Raw genomic sequence first — 21,533 nt, 5'->3', positions numbered from 1 at the left:
GGATGAGGGGAAGCAACTGAAGCATGGGGGGGAGGACTTTAAGTCAACTTCCACAGTCTCACAAGATCAATCATCTTAAGTCCGTAGGCTCTTGCTCATCTAATTCATTACTGCTAACTGATCATTTTTACTCCTCTAACACCAGGAGTCATGCAAATCCCCGCCCCTTACAAGTAACGATATAAACACAAATACAACCCGATCATTACCACATATACGCACTGTACTCCTCTCCTCCGTTTTGACTTCCCAAAACACAAACTCCGAAATTCCTGTGTAACCTTTTCCTTGAGTTGTAACTCCAACAACCAACATCATCACAAACCTCCATCACAGATACGGCATCCACAACGCCTCACACTGCGCCAAATTCAACGGACTAACCGCCTTCGCAATCAGATCAATAATCGTCTGGAACGCCGGCAAGTTACCCGCCGGCGCCTGAGCCAGGCTCGCCGCCCGCTTGACAATCATCTCGCTGTTGGCCTGTACTGTCTCTCTGAGCTGATTATCCGACAGGCTCAGCGGCCTGTGACTGCTGGTGAACCAAAAGATCATCTCGTCGCGGACAAACAGCGTCAAAGCATGCTCGAGCTGGAACTCCGGGTCCGTCAGACAGCGCGCGATGGCCATCATGGAAACAGTAAAGATGCCCTCGAGCGCGAGCGGGCCCATGAGCGTCTGCAGGTTGGGCGTGAGACGGAAGGGCACCGGCTCCGTGTTGCTGAAGTAAGGCTTGTTGGCTGCCATGATAGCCGTGAGCTCAGAGCCCCAGATGTTGCCTGAGCCGCGCGCGATGTTGAACTTGTGCGGGTATCGCTTGTCGACGTGCAAGATGTATGTCATGAACGTGAGCGCGGCGAGCTGGTACGAGAAGCGACGCCTGAAGAGCCAGAACTCGGCAAAGTCGGGGAAGATGGCCTGGAAGTATTGCAGCACAAGCGTGTGCGGCACCCACTTCTCTTGAATCGCGTTAAGAACTTCAAGACGAGCCGCAGCGTTCTGTCCCTGTTCAGATAACTTCTGCACCGATGTCAGTCCTGGATCCCCTCCATTCCTTGGTGATGTACCGTAACTTACCACACTCGGCAACTTGCCATCCATGAGCCCGCGCAATTTCTCCATCGTAAAGAGGAATGGCTCATCCTTGTGCACTCCCGACCTCCGGCAGTGATCCTCGTAAATGCCCTGGAGAGTGATGTATGAAGTATCCTCTTGAATGATCCTGATATGAGGTGCAAGAGGTACCATCAACGGCAGCGTGAACTGGAGATCACGCCTGCGACTCTCCTTCTTGTGGCTCAAGGTCTGGTTGAGCTGCCTAAAGAGCTGCAGAAGACGCTCTTCGCGACGGGACTGGCGCGCTGCAGGGTGCTGGACAGCAAACGAGTGAACGCTACCGTCGTGGCCACGAATCTTCAACCGGCGATGCGACACATTGGAAGTGCGGACGAGATCAACATTGGGCAGGAACCTGTCGATACGGATGAAGTCCTGGTTCTTGTCCTTATGCTGCAGGTATTGACCCGGAATCTCCACCTCATCGAACTTCTGGTACCGGAACTCGCTGAGATGCGGCGTATAGTGAGAGAAGTTCTCCAGAGGCATGCTTGTGCGACGGCGATCGAGCTTCTCCTCAAACTTGTCGCGCCATTTCCGGAGTTTCTGGATGTACTCATACATAGTAGGCTTCGCCTTCACAAACTCCTGCTCGAAGGTACCTCTAATGTGGGCAGGCAGTATCGTCTCCGCAAAACGAGTTATGTTGGCCTCGGTTGCGATTGGAAGCTTGACGTCTCTGGCATACGAAGTCGGCATACGACTCACGTATGACAGTCCGTCATTAAGGAGCGCAACAATGAGTCTGTAGGCGTCTTCGTCAGGTGGGCACTTGAAGTGCTTCTGGATCTGATCCACCATGGTCTCCATAGAAAGCGCCAGGAGAGGGAAGGCCGTCTTCAGCATGCTCATGATCTCATCGGTGAGTTCCCAGGGAGGCCTCTTCTGGACAGCCTGTGGCTGCACGCCAGGGACTGCACCCGGAGCATGGATTTGAGCAGGGTTTGGAGTAGGAACGCCGGCCTGAGCTGCTGCTGCAGGAACACCGTTAAGTGCACCGTCAGCCTTGACTTCGGGCTTGACTTGCCCAGCAGCATCCCCAGTAGCGGTGGCGGGTCGGGAATCACCTTCGGGCTTGGGAGTAGCCGACGCTGTAGCAGCAGGAGTAGGCTGGCCAGGAGTAGCGCTTGCCCTGGCGGCTGCGCTTTGAGCTCGTTGCTGCTGTTGCTGTCTCATACGCTCCTTGTTCTCCTGGGCCTTCTTGATTTGCAGCATGTCTTCGCGACTGGTTCGGAGCAGGAAGTAAAGCGCTTGAGGGTAGCTCTTAGCAATCTTGCTCAGAACCACTTGCAATCTCGGTGCCTCCTTGTGGTTGAGTCCGGTGAGCAACTGAGGGATATACGTAATCCAATACCATGTCGGTGTCTCGCCCTTGAAGTCGTCAAACCCGCTGGAGATGGTATTGTTGGCGTCATCGAGACTCAAAAGCCACAAGATCCGCGCGATAAGCTTCCTTGACTTGTGATTCTTGTAGCTCGACACAGCCTGCAGGTAACACGTAAGGGCCTGCTTGGCGGCGAGCACATCAGCCGGGTTCTCTCTGAACTTTCTGTCATTGAAGTAACCCCATTCTGCCCACGCCTTAGGTGCAGAGATATCGTGCGAAAGTGCCATGCCATAAGCTGTATCACACTCGTCCTTTTGGCCAAGCTTCTCCAGGAACATGCCCTTAAGAGTGAAAAATTCAGCCTTTTGCTGACCGGTGAAGTAGCCGAGATTGGTGTTGTTGATGACCTCCAGCCCGTTCTGCAGCTCTTCGGGATTTTGATAGTGGCACTTGGCTTGCTCCCTAAGCTTAAGGAAGGCCTCTTGAATCTCGATGTTCGGCAAGGTGTAGATGCGGCTGAGTTGATTGATACACACTTCGTTAAGGTTATGCTTGCGGGCAACGTGCGCGAATCTGTTGATAATCCAGGCGGTTTCGTGGAATCCACGGTACGCAAACGAAGCACCGCCAGCGCTCTGTCCACCCTGTTGCGGCAGAAGCTGGAGGTACGTGTTGTTGATAAGACCAAAGACGTGCTGCCTCCAAGTGACCAGGTCTTGCCATGCAACGATATCATCCCATGTATTGGGGAGACGATCCCGCCATGAGCCGAGAAGCAACTTAAGCTCACCAGACCGCGCATCGAGGTTATTCTGGTTAGTAGCCGAAAGACTCTGGCAGATGACACTGGCATCGTGAAGCTCAACCAACTGCTGGAAGTTCTGCAAAATTGGAATGTGAGCTGTCGTGAGACGCTTGGGAAGATGATGCCATTTCCGGATGGACAGCTGGATCGCCTCGTCAACGACGCGGTTGAAGTCATGAAGGCTTTCTTGCTTATTGTGATACTTCAACAACGACATGAAGGCCTGGAAGAAGTTTCTGCGGGGCGTAGGCGCATCCATCAGGCCCTTGATGTGGTTGTCGAGTTGCTCCCTGTTCTCCTGGTTCTGCCAGTACTCAGTGTTGCGCCAGATAGACTCCAACAGCAAGTCTTGCATATTCTCATGCTTAGCGAACTCCTGAAGGATGTCCCATTGCTGGAGCTTCTGGGCGCAAAGAACCCAGTGATCCTCCCACAACATGTATTCACCTTCAGAGAAAGGAATGACGCCAGTCCGAGCCTTAATCTGGGCTGCTTCGTACATCTTTTGGGCTTTATCCCACATGCCATTCTGCTCGTACGAAAGCGCTGCGTTGGTCTCGACAAACTGGCACCGACGGCGCCATGTGCCAAAGAAGAGATCTTCCTCACCAAGAGATGCATAGAGATCAACCAGCGCGTCGAGGTTGCTTTCCTTGACGATCGCTGAGTCATCCCCCGGCTTGATGGCAGCGGTCTCCAACTGACAGAGCGCTGTATACCACGCATCGAATGTTTTAGCCTCAAACTTGAGGACATGCGGTGGCAGCCTGCACTCAGGAAAAGCCTTGGCGGCTCCAGCCAGGAGTGACTGAACCACGTTTGGCCGCTTGTCCATCTGCCTCGAGTGGTAATCTTTGGTAAGAAGAGTGACAAGACCACGTTGAAGCTCGGGTCTATCCTCCTTCAAGGTCGCGGACCAGAACATTGGGAAAAGAACAACCCAGATATCGTTGGACAAGTTATTGTCAATGTGTTGCAGCTGGGTCAACGGCTCAAGAATGTCTCGGGCCTTGATGTCTCCAAGCTCGGTAATGAAGCGGCGGTGGCTGGTCATGAACGCGTCGTATTTGTCATCGGTGATCAAGGCTGGTTCTCTTGTGTCTTTGGCATAGCTTCCAATCAGTTGAGATGCTGACAAGGTCCGGAAATCGTCTTGGTGTAGCTGGATGGGAAGATTCATATCCACTCCTCCGAAAAGAAGCTGGATCGCCTGCGCCAGCCAAAATGAATCGGCAAGGGTGTCCCAGTTCTGTGACAGAATGACATAGGCCAACCGAGCACTGGCAGTTCTGGAGAGACTCTTGTCAAAGATGGCCATGAAGCGGGTGCGCATGTCCACGTCTTGAGCTCTTGTTCCGATGAGGAATGCATGCTCCATACGGACGGTGAGCTCAGTCCGTGTAATCTTGGGATCCTCGTAAATGTGTAGAACGAGGTTGAGGAACTTCATAAGCATGGTCGGGTCTTGTCGGTGCTCAAATGTGATCATCTTCGAAAGCACGGCTGTCTTTTCTTTGAGGGAAGGCCATGTTCCCTCGGAGCGGAACACCCATCCCTCAACCATGTCAAGGATCTTTTCACAGAGACCGGTGTGCAAAGACTTTTCGACAATGGTAGCGAGCACACTGAGGAACGGTCTACGGTTGTCGCCGAGAATGTCCATGCGAAGGGAAACGGTCTCTATGGCCTTGATGATCAGCCCTGTCTGTATCTCCAGGTCGTAAGCGTTCATTTCGGTTGCTGCATTGGCATTGTCCGGCTGTGGTCGGGGGATGCCGCCCTGCGCCAACGCCGCGTAGTGGGAAACGTGGTCTCTAGCCAATTTGGACTGAAGCGACTTCATAATTGCAGGAATATGCTGGTCGATGGCTGTAGGACGACGGCGACCAAGCGACCATAAGATGTTGATACCGGAGACGTAGTTCGTCGCAGCCATGCTCTCGGTGGCAATCCCGGATAGGAACGTGACAGCCTCCGAAGTTGGCGCCTCCGTTTCGCCTTCAGCATCGGCGTCCTCCATGGGCACATCTTCTGGGACCGCGTCGAGGATTCGCTTGATGATCGGCCGGACCTCACGGCCACCATCACATTGCTTATCAGCCGTGTGGAGACAGTCCTGAATCTCTGGATTGTCTGACTTCAAGCATTTCTCGAGAATCTTTTGAATATGACTCATGTTCTTGACGACCCATTCGTCGGACTTGAAGTGAAGAATGATGCGGATGACCTGAAGGGTGTTGATGATGTTGGTGAGGAACTTGTCATCGGCCTTCTCCTTGTCGGACGGCTCATTGGACAATGTGAGAGAAGCCTTCTCGCTGGTCAGGACAATATCAGTGACGTTTTGGAAGAGGTCCAAATCAAGATCACCCCAATATTGCGGCTGGAGAAGGTTGTAGAGAAGCGCCATCGCCTTCTTGCAGAGCTCGCCAGAAGGCGCAGCCAAAGCTGGGACAGCCGTGGCAGGAGTGTCCCGCCCCTTGGCCGAAGGAAGTTGATGACGCTCGTGCAACTGAGCGATGAACTCAACCAGATACTTGATCATCTTCTGGCGGCCCATAGCCGGGATCTCGAATTCGGGTCTCTCGCTTTGTCTGGCTGAAGCAGGCGAAAGGGATTGCTGGTCTTCGAGTTTTCTCTTCTTGGCATTAGGGGACTCGGAGACAGAGCGAGTGGGTTCTGACCGCTTGCCTTCAACACGACGCTGTTCCCATTGCCAAATCAAAGTCATCATATTCAACACCAGTTTCTTGCTCTCGTTGGATGGGTTGGGCGGCGCGGCGACTTTGCGGAGGCAGGTAATGATGAGCATGGCAAATTTGTCGCGAGAGTCATAGAACAAGTCCGGATGCCTGACGAGGAAGTGGAAGATGCTGGTCATCTGTTGGACGTTCTGGCTTTCTTCCGCCAAGATTCGGCGAGGCGCAACAGCCCAAACGGCGTTCCTGTCGCCGGGCGCGGTATTGCACCTCTTAGGCATCACGGGCGCCATCAGCTCAAGAGCCTGGGTGACCAAGGTCCTACCCTCATTCTGGTTGGTCTTGAGGAGCGAGAAGTAGATCTGTGAGACGATCTTGGCAGGAGTCTCATAGTGAGCAATGAAGTATCCGATCACGACGTAAGCAGCGTGCTTGTTGATAACGTCGTCGAGCCTGATGTACGTCCAGCCGAACTTAATGAAGTCCTTACGCGCATCTTGCAGTATGGCATGATGATACTTGACCAGCATGGCTGAGAGTTGGAGAACCTCCATCCTGGTGTGGTCAATATGCGGCTGTGAAAGATCGTCATGGGGATCCGCCAAGTTCACCTTCCAGATCTTGGTGTTGATGGACTCAATAACCGCCCGATCGAGGAAGCGTGGACCACTCTTGGCCGGTTCACCGCGATTCCAGTGACGCATCACGTCCATCGCAACGATGGGGTTGACGATATTGTGCAGGAGATACCACTTCATGCGTTGACTGGCGCTCCTCCCAGCATATATATCCAAGCAGCGAAGTACGGTTGTGCGCCAGAAGTCAATCGAGTCGCTAGAAATGATATTCTTGTAGAGATAGGAAAGCATGGTATGCGTCTCTCGGAAATCATCTGAAGTGATCGACTCAATGAGACTGAGCAACGGTTCGATGTCCTTCAGATTGCGCTCAAGCGATTTGGTCAAGATAACCATGAGCTGCTCAGATGCCTGGTCTGCAGCGAGGCGGACATTTGCAGGGAGCTTGTTCGCCTTGAGGTTTTGTTCAAGCTCCTTGCCAACGGTCTTCAGCCACTCCATGTGCTCTCTATTGTCCATCCAAGCCAGTGAGTTGGAGTTCTGGCACAGCGCCTCGAGGATGTTGATTGTGTTGACAATAGCAGCAAATTTGGTCTCCTTGTTCTGGTTGACAACGTCGCCACAAGCCTTGACAAGAGCCTCCACATTCCCAATACCGTAGTCCCTGAGTGGTTGACTCTCAGGATCGCGTAATGCCTGGGCCAGGAAACGGCCGTACCTTAACTGGTCGATTCTGCTGAATGTGAACTCCCAAATATCGAGGGGATATCGGTTGAGATACTTGTACAAGGGTTTGCGGAAAGGGCTGTGGTGAGTCCGCCTAAGCTTTTCCTCCAGCTCCAAAACGCTCTCAATGACACGCTCTTTGAATTGCTTAGCTCCATCAGGTAGCAGGTGGAAAATGTTGAAGACAGACGCAATGACCTTAATCGAGGCGTGCTGTTCGAAGAAAGTGAACGATATCTGCTGGAGGAGGTTGGGGTCTGCGATGACCTTGATGTGGTCTAACAAACGAGCGCCTATCTCTACCTTGAAGTAGGTCGTCAAAAGTCGCAGTAATCGAGCCAAATTTTCCAAACTATGGGCAGTGAGGCGTTTGGCATCCGAAAGACTTTGTAGGACCGGTCTAAGGCCTGACTGTAAGAGGTCTTTGGGCAGCTTACTGGTATGTGACAGGACCGATTTCAGAGCGTCGTTAGCTGCTTCGATGGTCGGTGCTTGCTCCGAGTAAAGGCACTTAAAGAAAACACCGACGATCTTGGCACGCGTGGCATTTCCAGATCCCTTCATGAACTCCTCAAAGCCCATAGCTGTGCTGAGAAGCTTGATGCACGATACACGAAGGTTGACGATATGCTCCCGGGTTCTGAACTCTTGGTTCTTGCCCGCAAGAGACTCATCCGAGGCATCAGCAAGTGCAAGTGACTCCATAAGCAACCTGTGCAAGTGCTCGTCGAATGTGACGAAGTCAGGCTTCAATGACATATAGTATGTAACAGCATCAATAAAGCCGATTTGGATACCAAATGCCAGAGCACGAAGAGGTTTGGCGAAAATAGGTTGGAGAAGTTGCTTCCTATGAGGCTCAAGGAGCTCCCAGACTTCAGCCCCAGTTGCTTTGGCGATCAGCTCAATGGACCTCTTGGCAGTGCTGCGAACGTGTCTGTTCATATGGGACAGTTCGCCGTTGAGCATCATGCAGATCTGAGCAAGACGAGACTGCTTCTGAGGCTGCGGCTGTCCCGGCTGCTGAGGTGTTGGCTGCGCAGGCAAGCAATCCTCCTTCTTGGCATTCTTGGTAAGGCGCTTCAGAAGGATCTCAAGTGTAACCTGTGCGGAGCGTCTGGTTTTCTCAGGAAGATCCTGGGGCATGTCCTTGATGACATACATCAGCGCTCTAACAAACTCGATCTGCTTGGTAGCAACCCATGAGTCGCCAAGATCGACGTTCGTCAGCAGGATCTTGATACCCAAGGTACCGCCGGCTTTGGTAAACCATTCCTCCTCGTAACAGCCGTGGCAGAAGGTGTTCGCCAAGCTGTTAAAGTAGGCTAGCCTAGAGACATGGCTTGGGGACCCAAAGATGGTGGCGGCAGAATTGTAGACCTCTTGAATCACTTGCTCAGCTCCTTCTCGTACCTCTGGCTTCTCGCAAGCGAGCGACTCCAGGAGGGCATCCGACAGAATCCGCGTGTCAACGAAGAGCGGACCAGCTCCCGAATCGACGTTGAAAGGAGTAGTAGACCTCTTAGAGTCGACCAATGCACGACCAACCTCTATGATAGTAAAATGCCGGGCGAGGTTTAAGAGGAACGCATCTACCTCAGGCCTGAACTCCGGTAGCGAGAGCGCAAACATGAGCGCCTTGATCAGCCTCTTAAGCTCTCCCTCATCTTCGTTCTTCTTGGCGATCGAGCGATCGCGGTCGGTGCATTCAAAAGCGGAGATATCGACATCCTTTCTCCTGTTGATAAGATCCTGCGCTTGGAGTCGAAGAAGACGAGGGAGATCATCAGGCAGATTGTCAAATCCGACGCGCAGTTTCACCTGGGTTTTGATGAAATGGAGCGCCTGCCTCTTGTAGTAGGCGTCCTGCTGCTTGGTGGGTGCGGCCGACACTCCCTTCATAAATCGCGGTACCTCCATCAACTTCTGAATTGCCAAATCGATACCATAATGTGCCGGGAATGCTCTGTCAATTTTGGACCCGATAAGGCGAATGTCGAAACTGGCCACATCATCAGCAAACTGGCGATACTTGACAGGAAGAGCATCCGTCATGAATTTTCTGTTTCGGCCGCCTAGCTTGCCAAGAATTCGCAAAGTCGTGTGTGCGTGGAAATGGTTGTAGGGGTGTGGTTTGAGATGGTCAAAGAGGGCAGCCATCAGCTCGTCAATGACCGGAGCCATAATTGGATCCAGATAGTCCGCAGTCAAGTTATCAACGCAAAGTTCCAGAGTTCGCAGGCCTTGACCGACCAGCTCCGTCCCTGCGCGCAAAGCCACCACAAGAGGCCTCATGAGGTAGCTGAGATGGGGAAGAAGATTGCTCAAGCGTGCTGGGACCGTGAGACAAAGCTCTACATAGAGGTCTCTCTCTGTCGGCTTGCGAGCCGCCAGGAGCAAGTTGTTGAGAACGTCCAAAAGCATCTCGAGAAGAGGCAGAATTTGCTTGTAAAGATGCTCGAACTTACCACCACCAATACTCCTGAACAGGGACCTAAGGAGAAGGAAGTAGTTCATCGGCTCCTCTGCCTTTGTCGAGAGCTCAATAGACTTAGTAATGATGTCGACCACATGCGGAAGCAGAACTTGTTCATTTTGGGCCGCAAATAACGTAACCGCCATGAATGCCAATTTGAACAAACGAAGGAGGATGGCCGACTTCTTTACATCGGCAGAGCCCACGTCCTCGATCCGCTCCATCAGAAAGCGCAGAAGCATTCCGCAAAAGCTGGGTGATGTCGCCTCGCTCGCCAAGAAAAATTGAGGAATTTGAAGCAGGGCCGTATGCTCGTGAATCATGTCATACAATCGTGGAATCTCTTGTTGGAAAACCTCGTGGAAAGTCGCGGGGTCGACAACATGGAAAACTGTAGCGAAGGTCTCAAGGAGGTCTTTCTCTTCTTTTGTGAGGGAAACCATGAAGAAGTTTGCCATGTACTCGACTGTGGAAGTGAAGGGTGACTCGGCTGCAGGCTTCTCGCTATCATAGTAACGGAAAACGTAGCAACCCTCACGGAAAAGCTTAACAATAACTTCAACTTCCTCAGCGGTAAAACCGTAAGCAACATCAACCCAGTGAGCGGGCGCGTTAGCCAGATCTGGCACAGTCGTCGGATTGCAGCTCTTCAGCTGGTAGAAAGTGTTCTTCAAGCCCGTCATGAGATTCTTGAACAAGAACTTATTGTCAACGACCGGATCGGCAGCACGATCCCGAGGATTGGAAGTCTTGATGGGCATTGCTGAGAAGATGTCGATTTCGTCCCACTGCGGGGGGTGCTCCTTGTCGGCCAAATATGTCTCGGGCGTGTTGTCGGCAGCTTGCTGGGCGTAAAGCTTCGAGAGTTTGACCGCATTGGCGTACTGCTTGTTCATGGCAGCGAACTTGTCGGCGATGGCATTGAGGATCATCATTAGATAGTGTCGTGCATCGACTTTATTCGGCAAGCGGGCTATACATTCCGCCATATTAAGTAAAAGCTTCGCGCTCATGGTTTGGAAACTGGTGCCGGGGAAGTTGTCCTGTAGGTTTCGCGTGTAGACCTCGACTGTTTTGCGAATCTGATCAGGAGTAAGGCTGTCCCTTACGTGATGGATGAGGTCGGCTAACATGCTGTACGCCAACGGTCTCATCGTCTCGTATACTGTTAGGCCGTCGCCTATCAAGGTACGCTCGTCCAACAGCTCGTCGATCTTGGGCAAGAAGATTTTCCTGAAGTTGAAGTTGATAATGTGGCGAATAGCGACAAGCAGCTCCTTTCGGGCGCCTGACTTTTCTCGCGGACAGTCCTTCAGAAGCCTCACTATAATCTCGGGCAACGACATGAGAAAATCCGACAACTGACTGGAGTATGATCTTAGCAGGTAAGCCAAGAAACTCATAGTCTTAACTTGCGCGGTGATGAACTCTCCATATGCCACCCTATTCTTGATGTTGGGGCTAACGCCCGTGTGAATGGTCCCTCTAGCCGCGGCGTCCATATGAGCTTTCTCCTGCGCTTTTGCCTGGCAAAGCAGGACCGATTTGATGAGCGGAACGAACAGCTTGACATTGGCTGTCACACTATTGCGATAGACCTGGAAGATGGACACAACAATAATAGGGCACTCGGACAGCACCCTGAAGGATTGCATGCCCTTCAGCAAGGGTCGCCCGGATTGTTGTCCTGCATCTGCGCTGAAGTCGGCAGCGCCAGGGGCGACGGGAGAGCCTGGCCTCGGCGATTGTTGGTGTGGCATGAAGCTCGTTTGGGTGCTACCGGGAGTTGAAGGGGCGCCTGGGGGGCCAACCACAGACGTCGACGTGTCGTCCAGCTGTTCCTTTACCACCAATGCCATCTGTTCGAAGAGCTCCTGTATCAGGTTGAGGAAGGGCTGGACTTTGGGACCCAGAACTTTGTGTTGGTGGCGCATGATCTCGGATATGATCTTAACACAGAGAACGGCGTTGTCTTCATTGTCTTCTCGCACAAGCCCCATGAGTAGGTCCACGACTTCTTCGGCGAAAGGTTCGAAGGGCTCGGGCGACGTGTTCGAGGTAGGGAGGCGATGAAGGATCTCGAGGATGCAGTTTCGCAGCTTCTGCATGTTGACTTGATCCATCGTTTTGCTCTGGAACACTGGTGGCTGTCGGAGAATCATGATGAAGGGCGGCATCATACGCTTGAGGAACGGCGAGTATGCTGGGCCGGTGACATAGTGGTCGAGGCTGTCGCGGAGGTTTATTGCGGCTTCGACCTTGAGCCGAAGCTCTATTAAGGAGGCAACTGCTGTCAGCGCCGACTCACAAAGCACCAAAAGGGTGGGCAAGGATGGACAAACGTACCAATTTCGGGGGTGCACAGCTTTCTGATAACATCGTCAATTAGGTTCGCCATGGCTGGCGGTGTTCACCTCGGGCAGTAGTAGAAAAGCTGTCGGTAAAGCTCTATTGGCATGGAGGGAGGGGAGGAAGGATAACTGTGTCCAGCCTGTATGACGGGAGTTCAGTTAGCTACGATGAACTCCAGGTTGCAAGTCTCGGACGATTTGATCGGACGACAGGGCTCAAGTTGTTGAAAGGTAGCTGTGACCCAAGCCTCGCGGTTTGTAGGCGGCAGAATATCAAAAGAGAAGTGGAGGGGGCAGGCTCGATCCACCCAAACATACAAAGTCCAGGCAGGTATTTGCGCGGAACAGGCAATCCACCAGGCCGCAGGGCAGGTGCAGATGAACTGTCCAAAGGCGGGCAGGGAGATAGACGCAGGTTCGCGAAAGCAGGTAGAGGTAGTAAACACCGACAGCAACCTCAAGCCATTGATGATCGGGGGTCCCGGTAGAGGCTGGCGGGTAGATAAGGTAGGTAGAGGGGTAACGGTGCGGTATGGGGAAGGCTTGATCCATCAGGCTGGAGATGAGAGTGGAAACATGGCCTCGTCGCCCTGGAGAAGTAACTGGAAATCAACACTTACTTATGACGCCATAGCAGAAGGGAATCGTCGTTATTATCGTCCAAATGTGGAAGACGGGGTATCGCAAAGGAAGAGTATCGCAGCGCAATATTGACGGGAAGTGGAGAGTTTAGAATAAAACAAAAGTTATCGATGGGGTATCAAGTGAAATGCAAAAGCGGGAAAATGCGCCGCTGTCAGAAGGTGTTGCAAGCTGCGACAGTTGCTGCTCAGTGGAAGGTGCAACGGGGCGGGCAGTCTGCGGCGCGGTCGACAAATCGAAAATCCCAGGGAACGCGAAGCTGGGGCGTCCGGTCGCCAATTCCAACGACGCTAGGCATTCGTTTAAACGTTGTTCCGGAGCGTCGTGGACTGTGATTCGTCAACTTTAAAGCATAAGATCAGGATTCTCGGCAGGCAAGCCGGTTCCTTGTACGAGCGGCTGATGTGCTGTCGATCTAATCTTATCGTCTGGCCTTATCTTATCACTTACACGGAATGCCAAGGTTGACGCAACTGCCTTTTTCGATCAACGCTTTTCCGGACCGTGACATCAAACGGCCTCCTTATGTGATTGATGGAAACGGGACCAACATCTGCACGACGGTGAAGCGAAAGGACAAAAGGAATGAAAGACATGAGAATTATTTGACATAGCACTTTTAGGTTTCGCCTGTCTATGTAATAAATAAAAATATCTCCAGTACACTCATTGACATCACGACATTTGCGCCTGCCGGAAGTCTGATGGTTCCGGTTAAGCTGTGAAGACACTTTAGGTTGCCGCTTTCACCTGAGTTTGGTCTCGTTTTCTTGACATGTATGTAATTACAAGGAGGTTAGGGTTAAAGATCCTATGTATGTCCAAGGTATGGTTATTCTATCTTCAAGAGTGAATGTACACTGTAATACTACAATATGGTTGTAACAAGAAAAGAAAAGGCTTTTAAACAAAAAAAAAGCCGCCAGGTATTGCTGATATCTTGCTTTATCCAATGCAAGAATCCCCAAGAGATATCCCAAAAAATGTGTGTAATGATCGAAGAGAAACGAAGTGTTGTTGAGTGTTTGAATGAGTGACAGGGTTTCATGCTTTAACCCCGGAAACGAACAAGGCGCCTCATCTTCTTGCCGGCAGTCTTGATGTTGAGAGAAGTAGACTGGCCGACATCGCAAGAGGTGCCGGCAGCAAGTGGCATGATGGGCGTCCAGACGCCGGCAGCACACTGCTGGTAAGACTTTCCATCAATGCAGTTCCACATTCCTTCGGCGCTGCAAGCAGATCCAGCACCGGAGCTGCCAGAGCCGGAGCCAGAGCCAGAACCAGAGCCAGAGCCAGAGCCAGAACCAGAGCCGGAGCCAGAACCGCCACCGCCACCGCCTTGAGCAGGAGGAGCGGGGGCAGAAGTAGGAGTCGCGGCCGGAGAATCAGGAATCGGAGCCGTGATGAAGATTCCACCACCTCCACCACCTCCACCGTAAGCTTGAGTGGGAGCAGCAGCCGGAGGAGTGGTGGTTGGCGCAGGGGCCGGTCCAGAGCCGCCGTCGGAGCCACCGTTGCCGGAGCCACCACCGGAACCCCCTTTAGCACCGCAGTTTCCAACGGGGAAGGCGAGCTTGTCCGCAGGAGCGAAACGCTCAACAGACTTTCCAGGGTTGGGGAACTTGTAGTCCTTGCCCTCTTCAGTAGTGCAGGCCTTGTCGCCGATGTTGGCCACTAACATATCCGGGAGAGATTCCCAGTTCTCCTTCTTGCCTCCACTGCCGGTGAGGCTGACAGGGGCGCAGTTCATGTAGAACTCGCGGTTGCCAATCTTGTTGAGCCAAGTCCAAGCGATGGTCGCGTTACCGGCCGGGATGTCACTCGGGATAGGGAACGAGTATGTGAACGGGGTGGCAGCCGCGGCGTTTTCGGGCAAGTTTCCGGGTGTGTCTTTGGCGGGACAGCCGCCTTCGATGGAATGAATGACCTTCCAGACACTGTTCTTGTTCGGAGCAATGTCGTACGTGATGGAAACCTGGCAAGAGCCACCACCATGCACAGCGGAACCGGTAAAAAGCAGAGGTTGCTTGGAACCAAGAGGCATGACGGTAGCGTCTCCAGCATAGCTGCCTGATGAGCCTGCCTGGCAAGGGAAGTTGCTTCCGTTTTCTTCGATGGGCCCATTAAGGAGGGCGGGTGAACTGAAGGGCTTTGGAGTGTTCATAAGGAGATGGGCATTTGAAAGAGCCACAAATCCACCAGCGGTGAAGAGCAGTTGTGTGAAGATCATCTTGTCGTAAATCGAGGTCCGTACCAGACGGGACTTTCTGAAGGAATGTGCTGAATCGATTTGCGACGGGTATCCGGGAGGATGATAATTGCTGATAGGTTGATTGCAACTGGGAAGGATGATTCGAGTGTTCCGTGAGAGGTTTTGACGTCTGACTTGAGTCTCTTGAGCGAGAAAGGAGAGTAATGCACCAGGCAGATAGAGTTTCACAAAGAGAACAGAAGTCTGCTCATCAAGGAATGGATGAGGCTGCTTGCTTGACCGGAGATATAGAACATGACAGAAACACTTGTCTTCGAGAGAGCTGCTCTTTATATCAAAACCCCAACCGGAACACGGCACTAAACATCATGGATGCTTGAGGTACAAGATGCTCGTACCAAGAGAGACGGGTAAGGAACTGCTGCAGGAACGAACGAGATGCACCAGTTGATTGGGCATGAGAGAAAGAACACAGAACAGTGATGGTGACCTTTGCCCAGTTAGACGGAGTGAAATCTCATCGTGCTGGAGGCAATTTGGGTAATGCCGTGGAACTGATCCAGTTACACTTGAGAATCTCCTAGCTCCCGCCCCATCTTGAAGCACAGGGGATGGCGAAGAACATCCTGTGCCAGTCAAAGGTTAGGACGGTAATCTTGATAGGCTGGTGGGCAATGCGATGATTTGTTTCGAAGGCTTGAGTGGAAACGGGATGCCTGAAAATCTTTCAAGATGGTGTCCTGCAGTCGCGTGGCAGGTACTAACACAGGTACAACAGACTAATGTACACCTACGTATAACGCAGTCAGCATATCGGCACCTGATCTAGGTAAACGAAAGGTATACGGCTCGGACGGCTGCAACGACGGGAGAATCAGGGGAAACCTAGACCTCGCTCTGCTGTAAACAAAAGAGCACCAGGCCCAACCTTGCTCTTGCAAACATGATGCCAACTAATGATTTGTGCTTGCCGGTCTAGACAAATCGTGTGGCTCTCGTCGAGTGTCACAGCCAGGATCTAGGAACCTTTTCAGCGGTTATCTTTGATTTCCTAGTGGCGTCCCAGGATGAGCATTTGTAGTCATCTCTGCCGTCATGTGGCTGATGCCAGTCTTGTTGGGCCGCGGTAAGCGATCAAATATACAATAGTCATTCCTTGGGTTTGATCGAATACGCTGCCTTATGTTGACCATATCAGAGGCCCGAATGGATCTTGGGAATGGGGATTGATGTAGTGACCTGTAAAGGCGGCCCTCGGTTCCACGACCGCGGGACTTGAGATGTCACTTGACAGGCCGGGGTCCCTTGCTAGGTACCTTCTCGGCGACGCATCGCTGTCGTTGGAGAGCGGCAAGGTGCGGATGATAGCTAACAGCTGGGGTCCAATTGTTACACCCTCACCAACGGCGATATGAGGTGCTGATGATGTGTCCGATGGATGAGACTCGGAGCTGTGAGACCGGGGCAAGAGTTGAAGTTCGGGCAGAAACACGAGTGGAGGACCGAGATCGCACAAATGCCCAATCGTTTCCACCAAGAGGTGACTCTGATGTTCCATTGGTCGTCCCATTTCAGTTCCTGCCAAGAGCGAGGGGACAGGGGTTTCAGATTCGATGGCTTTCAAGCCGCACATTCGAACTGGCATAGGGGTATGCATTGAGGATGTTGAGCTGTGTAAATCCTGTAATTCACACCTGGCAGTCATCGTTACCTGAAAGACCTTGACCGTCAAAAACCGGCTTTTGAGGCGTTGAATGTTGTATGATCTTTCAAATGTCGGTGGTGCGTTGAGGCAGCAGGTTATCAGATGCTCAAGGTTCGGAAGTGTCGTACCAACCTTCTAAACTGAAAGCCCAACCGGGAGAAAACCACCCCCACTTTTATTAAATAGCCCATAATTAAAGCCTGGTTAAGCCGTTAGGCTATGCACGTCCATCAGCGAAACGGTAACCATCTCCCCTAAAAATGGTAACCAGCACTCCTATACCCACTTTTACACGCTATTACCTAGCCGCGCTATTATCCACCATATATACATCGCTGCCCAATCTTGTTGCCGTCGCGTAGTCTGTTAGCGATTGTTAGCCTTGCTGCGTAATTGAATGAAACTATCATAAACTCTTCCCTATCGTTGCGTAGTTGTTTTTAGCGATTATTTTGTTATTTTCATCATTATTTGATAAAATATTACTAAGCTCGCTATATTATATTATACTGCTATACTTCCTTAACCGCCTGTTTACAAATCGTACAATCGTATACTCCGTATGATTAAGGTAAATAGACTCCTACCTAGCACACTATAACAACTAGTATTAACGGGATTTAGTTGAAATCCCTAATTAAAATGCGTTTGAATCCGATGCGATTAATTATTCCTAACCGGAGCGCGATTTCGCTAACAAAATTCGAACTCTATTAATCTACTACTATAATTATAAACTTAATTGAATAAGAACGCAGTCGCTACTGCCCTCTAACAAACGTTTTACTATTCAATAAAAGATCTCTTTTCTATTATAACTACTCTTTGTTGTAAAACCTTTTAATACCAAAGGCGAAGCAATTTAAACCTTTGTTTTGTACTATTATTAATAGAGCTTTGTTATTATATAAAAGAGTATTCGAAGCAATACCAAAAACGAAAAACTAAAGCGGCATAATTTTTACTATAACTATAGCAATAAATATAAACTTAGTAGTTAAAGTACCTACTGTCACAGGTTGACATTGGCTATATAGTGTGCATTCCGAGTTCTGCCTTGCAAGCAGAACATCGTCCTATCTTTTGTAGGTTTGGCCGTCTGGGCATATGCACCCCAGCCTGTCACAGTATGTTCTGCTTAAAACGGTGGGTTCGATTCCCGACCGTGGCAATTTCGAGGGCGATTTTGGGATACTCTTGTCGGCACTTAGTCGAGCACAGCTCCTAAGAATGCAATGACAATTGAGGACCATGTATGCAAATCGAAGAGTACCGAAATGCCACGTATCGGCCCATTGGAAAATGTCCAACTTAGCGGGAAGTTGCATTTTCAGGTAGTGCTATATAAGCTGTCGTATTGCGATAAATCCTCCGCGACATTGTCGCCCTCGGAAATGGGGCCGGGGCCGAGGCCTTATCTTGAAGATTATTGAAAGATAACTTCGCTTTAAGGGGAGGTAGTGTCACAGGTTGACATTGGCTATATAGTGTGCATTCCGAGTTCTGCCTTGCAAGCAGAACATCGTCCTATCTTTTGTAGGTTTGGCCGTCTGGGCATATGCACCCCAGCCTGTCACACCTACAATAGAAGCTTGCATTATATTAGGTATAAATATTAAGCAAAAGCTGTATAAGATCAAAAGAAGAGAGATAAATAGTTTATTAAAGAAGTAAATAAACCTTATAGCTACTACTATAATACTAAGAACTTGGCCGCTAATTCCAATTATGATCATCAAGTATATATAAATTACGAAAATAATATTACTATTGTAATTAAAAAATTATTAAATACGTTAGAATAATATTAAAGTAAATACTATATTACCTTAGCAGTACCTTCGAGAATCTTAATAACATTAGAGAAGAGGACCTTTGTTAATTTGATAATAATGGTTTAGTAACTACCCTACACGGTCGGAAATTCTTTATTATATTACAAGAGGTATTAAGCATTTGGAAGCGCTTTTGTAGAGAACAGTACGGCTCTTTCACTTTAACTAAAATATTTATCGATATACCAGAGAAGTATAAAAATGAGTATAGTATTTGTTACTTCCTTAAGTATAATAACATCATTCCTGATTAATAAAATATATATTGTATATTTCAAATTTTGAAGCAGTATATAGAAATGTAGAGATATTACCCATATATTATACTAGTTAATAATACGAATAAAGTAAGTGAAATTGAATATATTGAGCGACTTTTCTAATATTATATAGATAATTCCATTTATTCTTTATACTACAAGAGTTCATACTAACTCTCTTTTTTTATATATAAGTTAAACGCTTCAACCTTATCCTCCTCGATATTACTAGTATGAATACCTTGGGTCGCAATTTCAATATTACATTTAATCTCTCAAGTAGCGAAATGGAAAACAACTTTATATAGTATCTCAACTATTTGAAGGAGATCCAGGGGCATATACTAAACCCCGTTATCTTTATTACCAACTTCTATAGAAGATTTAAAAGAGCAGCTCTTATAATCTACCCCAACGTAAAGTAGTAATTCTATATATAGTACATTATGAAAAATGTAAACTATTATATTAAAAAGAAATAAATTTAGCCTGATCCGTCCGGACAACAGGAGCCTCTCTCCAATCCTACACTACTAATTCTTGCGCTCATACGCCGGTATTTAAATAGCGAAAGCTCTGATCCCCTTTTATACTAGAGACTAGGGTAGGAGGATGAAGATACTGCTAGTAATATAGACGAAGACCCCGCTAGTAATAATTCGGACAAGGAAGATAATACTGCCGCCGTAGACCACTTGATAGAGGAAGATAGAATAGCTAGCGCTACTGCCATCGAAAATAACGCCGCTGTTATAGTCCGTTGAATGGAGGAGGATAGAGTAATTGGCGCTGTTACAATCAAAAGAGACGTTGAAGAGGCAGACTACCTACGTGTTGTGCCCCTATCACAGCCACGTATCGTATTAGAATATGACTCTAATAGACGGTTTTATAGAAATTATTACAAAGACTTCTTAAAGGTATAAAAGCGGGTTATATATACGGAGGACGAAGGTCAGTATTAAAAATTATAGCAATTATTAATTAACAAATTTTGACGGCAAATTCGTATATCCTCTATTACTGTGATAAATAATATACTCTTTTTATTAACTTTCTCTGACTATAGTATTTTTCTAATACCTACGGAAGTATTATTTATTATAAATTGTTTGCTACAATACCCTAACTAGCCTATGATAATAGGGCCAGTATAGAGATGCTATAGTGAGCTATGCACTTGTAACAGAGCGGAGCGGAAGCGGTAGGAAGTACGATAGCAGTGCTGAAGGAAGCAGCGTAGTAGCAAAGACAATTGTCACAGGTTGACATTGGCTATATAGTGTGCATTCCGAGTTCTGCCTTGCAAGCAGAACATTGTCCTATCTTTTGTAGGTTTGGCCGTCTGGGCATGTGCACTCTAGCCTGTCATAACAATAGAGAGATGTTGTAAAAGAGGTCTTAAGAGAGAACTCTGCTCTCAAGACAGAAGAGCACAGTGGACTCTGCACTGTGAGAAACAACTATTATGATAAACTCTGCACTATAGGAGTAGACTGTATTGTATTGCTTTGATTGTGCTTGCTTGCTTACTTAAGGAGTGACTAACTAAAGGAGAGAAGAGGTCTTTATATACACAAACGTTAAGTATCTAGAACCTTCCAGAGTGTAGGAGCTTCTGTAAGTTGATAGGAGTGCTTGTAGGAGCATTATACTATGAAAGGAATGAACTGAATCTATGAGCTTCTGGTACATTCCATAATGACAAATTAGTCTAGAAGGAATGCTGAACAAGTTAGAGAATCCTAGAATACAATAGCAAACCTTTGTATTCTAGTACGTTCTGTGGAGGCTGAGTGGACTAATTCCGTAGAAGGAATAATTCAATTAGCCTTCTATACTACAAGGTAGTACAAGGGAGTTACAAGGTACAGTACTAGCCACACGTTGATAATATATTTTATTAAACTCTCTTAATATAAATCGACTATATTAAACGTGATAACTATCTTTTGATATACTAAAGAAATTAATACATTATACTAATTTGTGGAACTTTTCAACTTAATATAATTAAATTTACCAACCTTCATAATTCAAATTGGGCTTCGAAATTATTAGTAAAAGCTTTCTAATTCCTAAATATTTTTTAATTAAACGCTCAGTCATTGATATAATAACTATATTTAAAAGAATTGAACACACTATATTTAAAGCAATTTTACATAGTAAATATACTATTATATTAATGTATATAATACTGAGTATATTTGGCGTAATTTTTTTTTTAATCGAAATACAGAAAATTTACTCCGTTTACAAAAATAAAGGATAAAGAAAGTTTAAAATGATAATATTTATTAATATTAGAATCCATTCATAAATGTACTACAAAAGGGACCCGGATTAATATAGTAGTAACAAGGGATTTCTTGAATAAGTCTCGGAACTACTATTAAATGAAATATAAAAGCCAGGTATTTATAAAACGGATTTAAACTAAATATACAAATTTTAGTTAGAATTAAGGCGGGACTTTAAATTAGGGCTTTCAAAAGCTGTTAATTATTTAATAATTTTATAATCCAAATAAGTAGGTAGGATATTCAAGTTGGATAAGAAATTGCTGAAGAATTATGTCCTAAATTATTTCAAACTCTGTAGTAGCTAATCTATAATGTTAGGGGTAGTGGCAATTTCTTACTTGGCTTCCTTCAATATTTTATATAACATAGCTTTTTTAAGTTCGTCACATCTCTCTAATCTTATATCATTTACGCTAATATAGTTAACAGTATTAAGTATATTATTATTTACTAGCAGGTAATTAAACTACTTCATGTTGATTCTAATATTTA

General features: G+C 48.3%; 2 protein-coding genes across 2 annotated transcripts; both read right to left on the bottom strand.

Annotated features, from left to right (window-relative positions):
* Positions 1-71: 71 nt before the first annotated feature.
* On the bottom strand, positions 72-12,227 carry SMAC4_04066 (uncharacterized protein). The gene is made up of 3 exons (XM_003348173.2): positions 12,077-12,227; positions 1,081-12,002; positions 72-1,023 (listed from the first exon to the last, which is right to left on the bottom strand). The coding sequence occupies exons 1-3, from the start codon at positions 12,126-12,128 to the stop codon at positions 331-333; spliced, it is 11,667 nt and encodes a 3,888-aa protein (XP_003348221.1). The 5' UTR covers positions 12,129-12,227; the 3' UTR covers positions 72-330.
* Positions 12,228-13,646: 1,419 nt separating this feature from the next.
* On the bottom strand, positions 13,647-14,953 carry SMAC4_04067 (uncharacterized protein; the record flags this gene model as incomplete). The annotated part of the gene is made up of 1 exon (XM_003348174.2): positions 13,647-14,953. One exon carries the CDS (start codon positions 14,951-14,953, stop codon positions 13,775-13,777), a length of 1,179 nt encoding a protein of 392 aa, XP_003348222.1. The 3' UTR covers positions 13,647-13,774.
* Positions 14,954-21,533: the final 6,580 nt, after the last annotated feature.

The sequence above is a fragment of the Sordaria macrospora genome, chromosome 2 (genome assembly GCF_033870435.1).
Source record: "Sordaria macrospora chromosome 2, complete sequence".
Taxonomy (NCBI): Eukaryota; Fungi; Ascomycota; class Sordariomycetes; order Sordariales; family Sordariaceae; genus Sordaria; species Sordaria macrospora.
The sequence above is the reverse complement of the archived record's forward strand: the minus strand, read 5'-3'. Positions and strand labels throughout refer to the sequence as shown.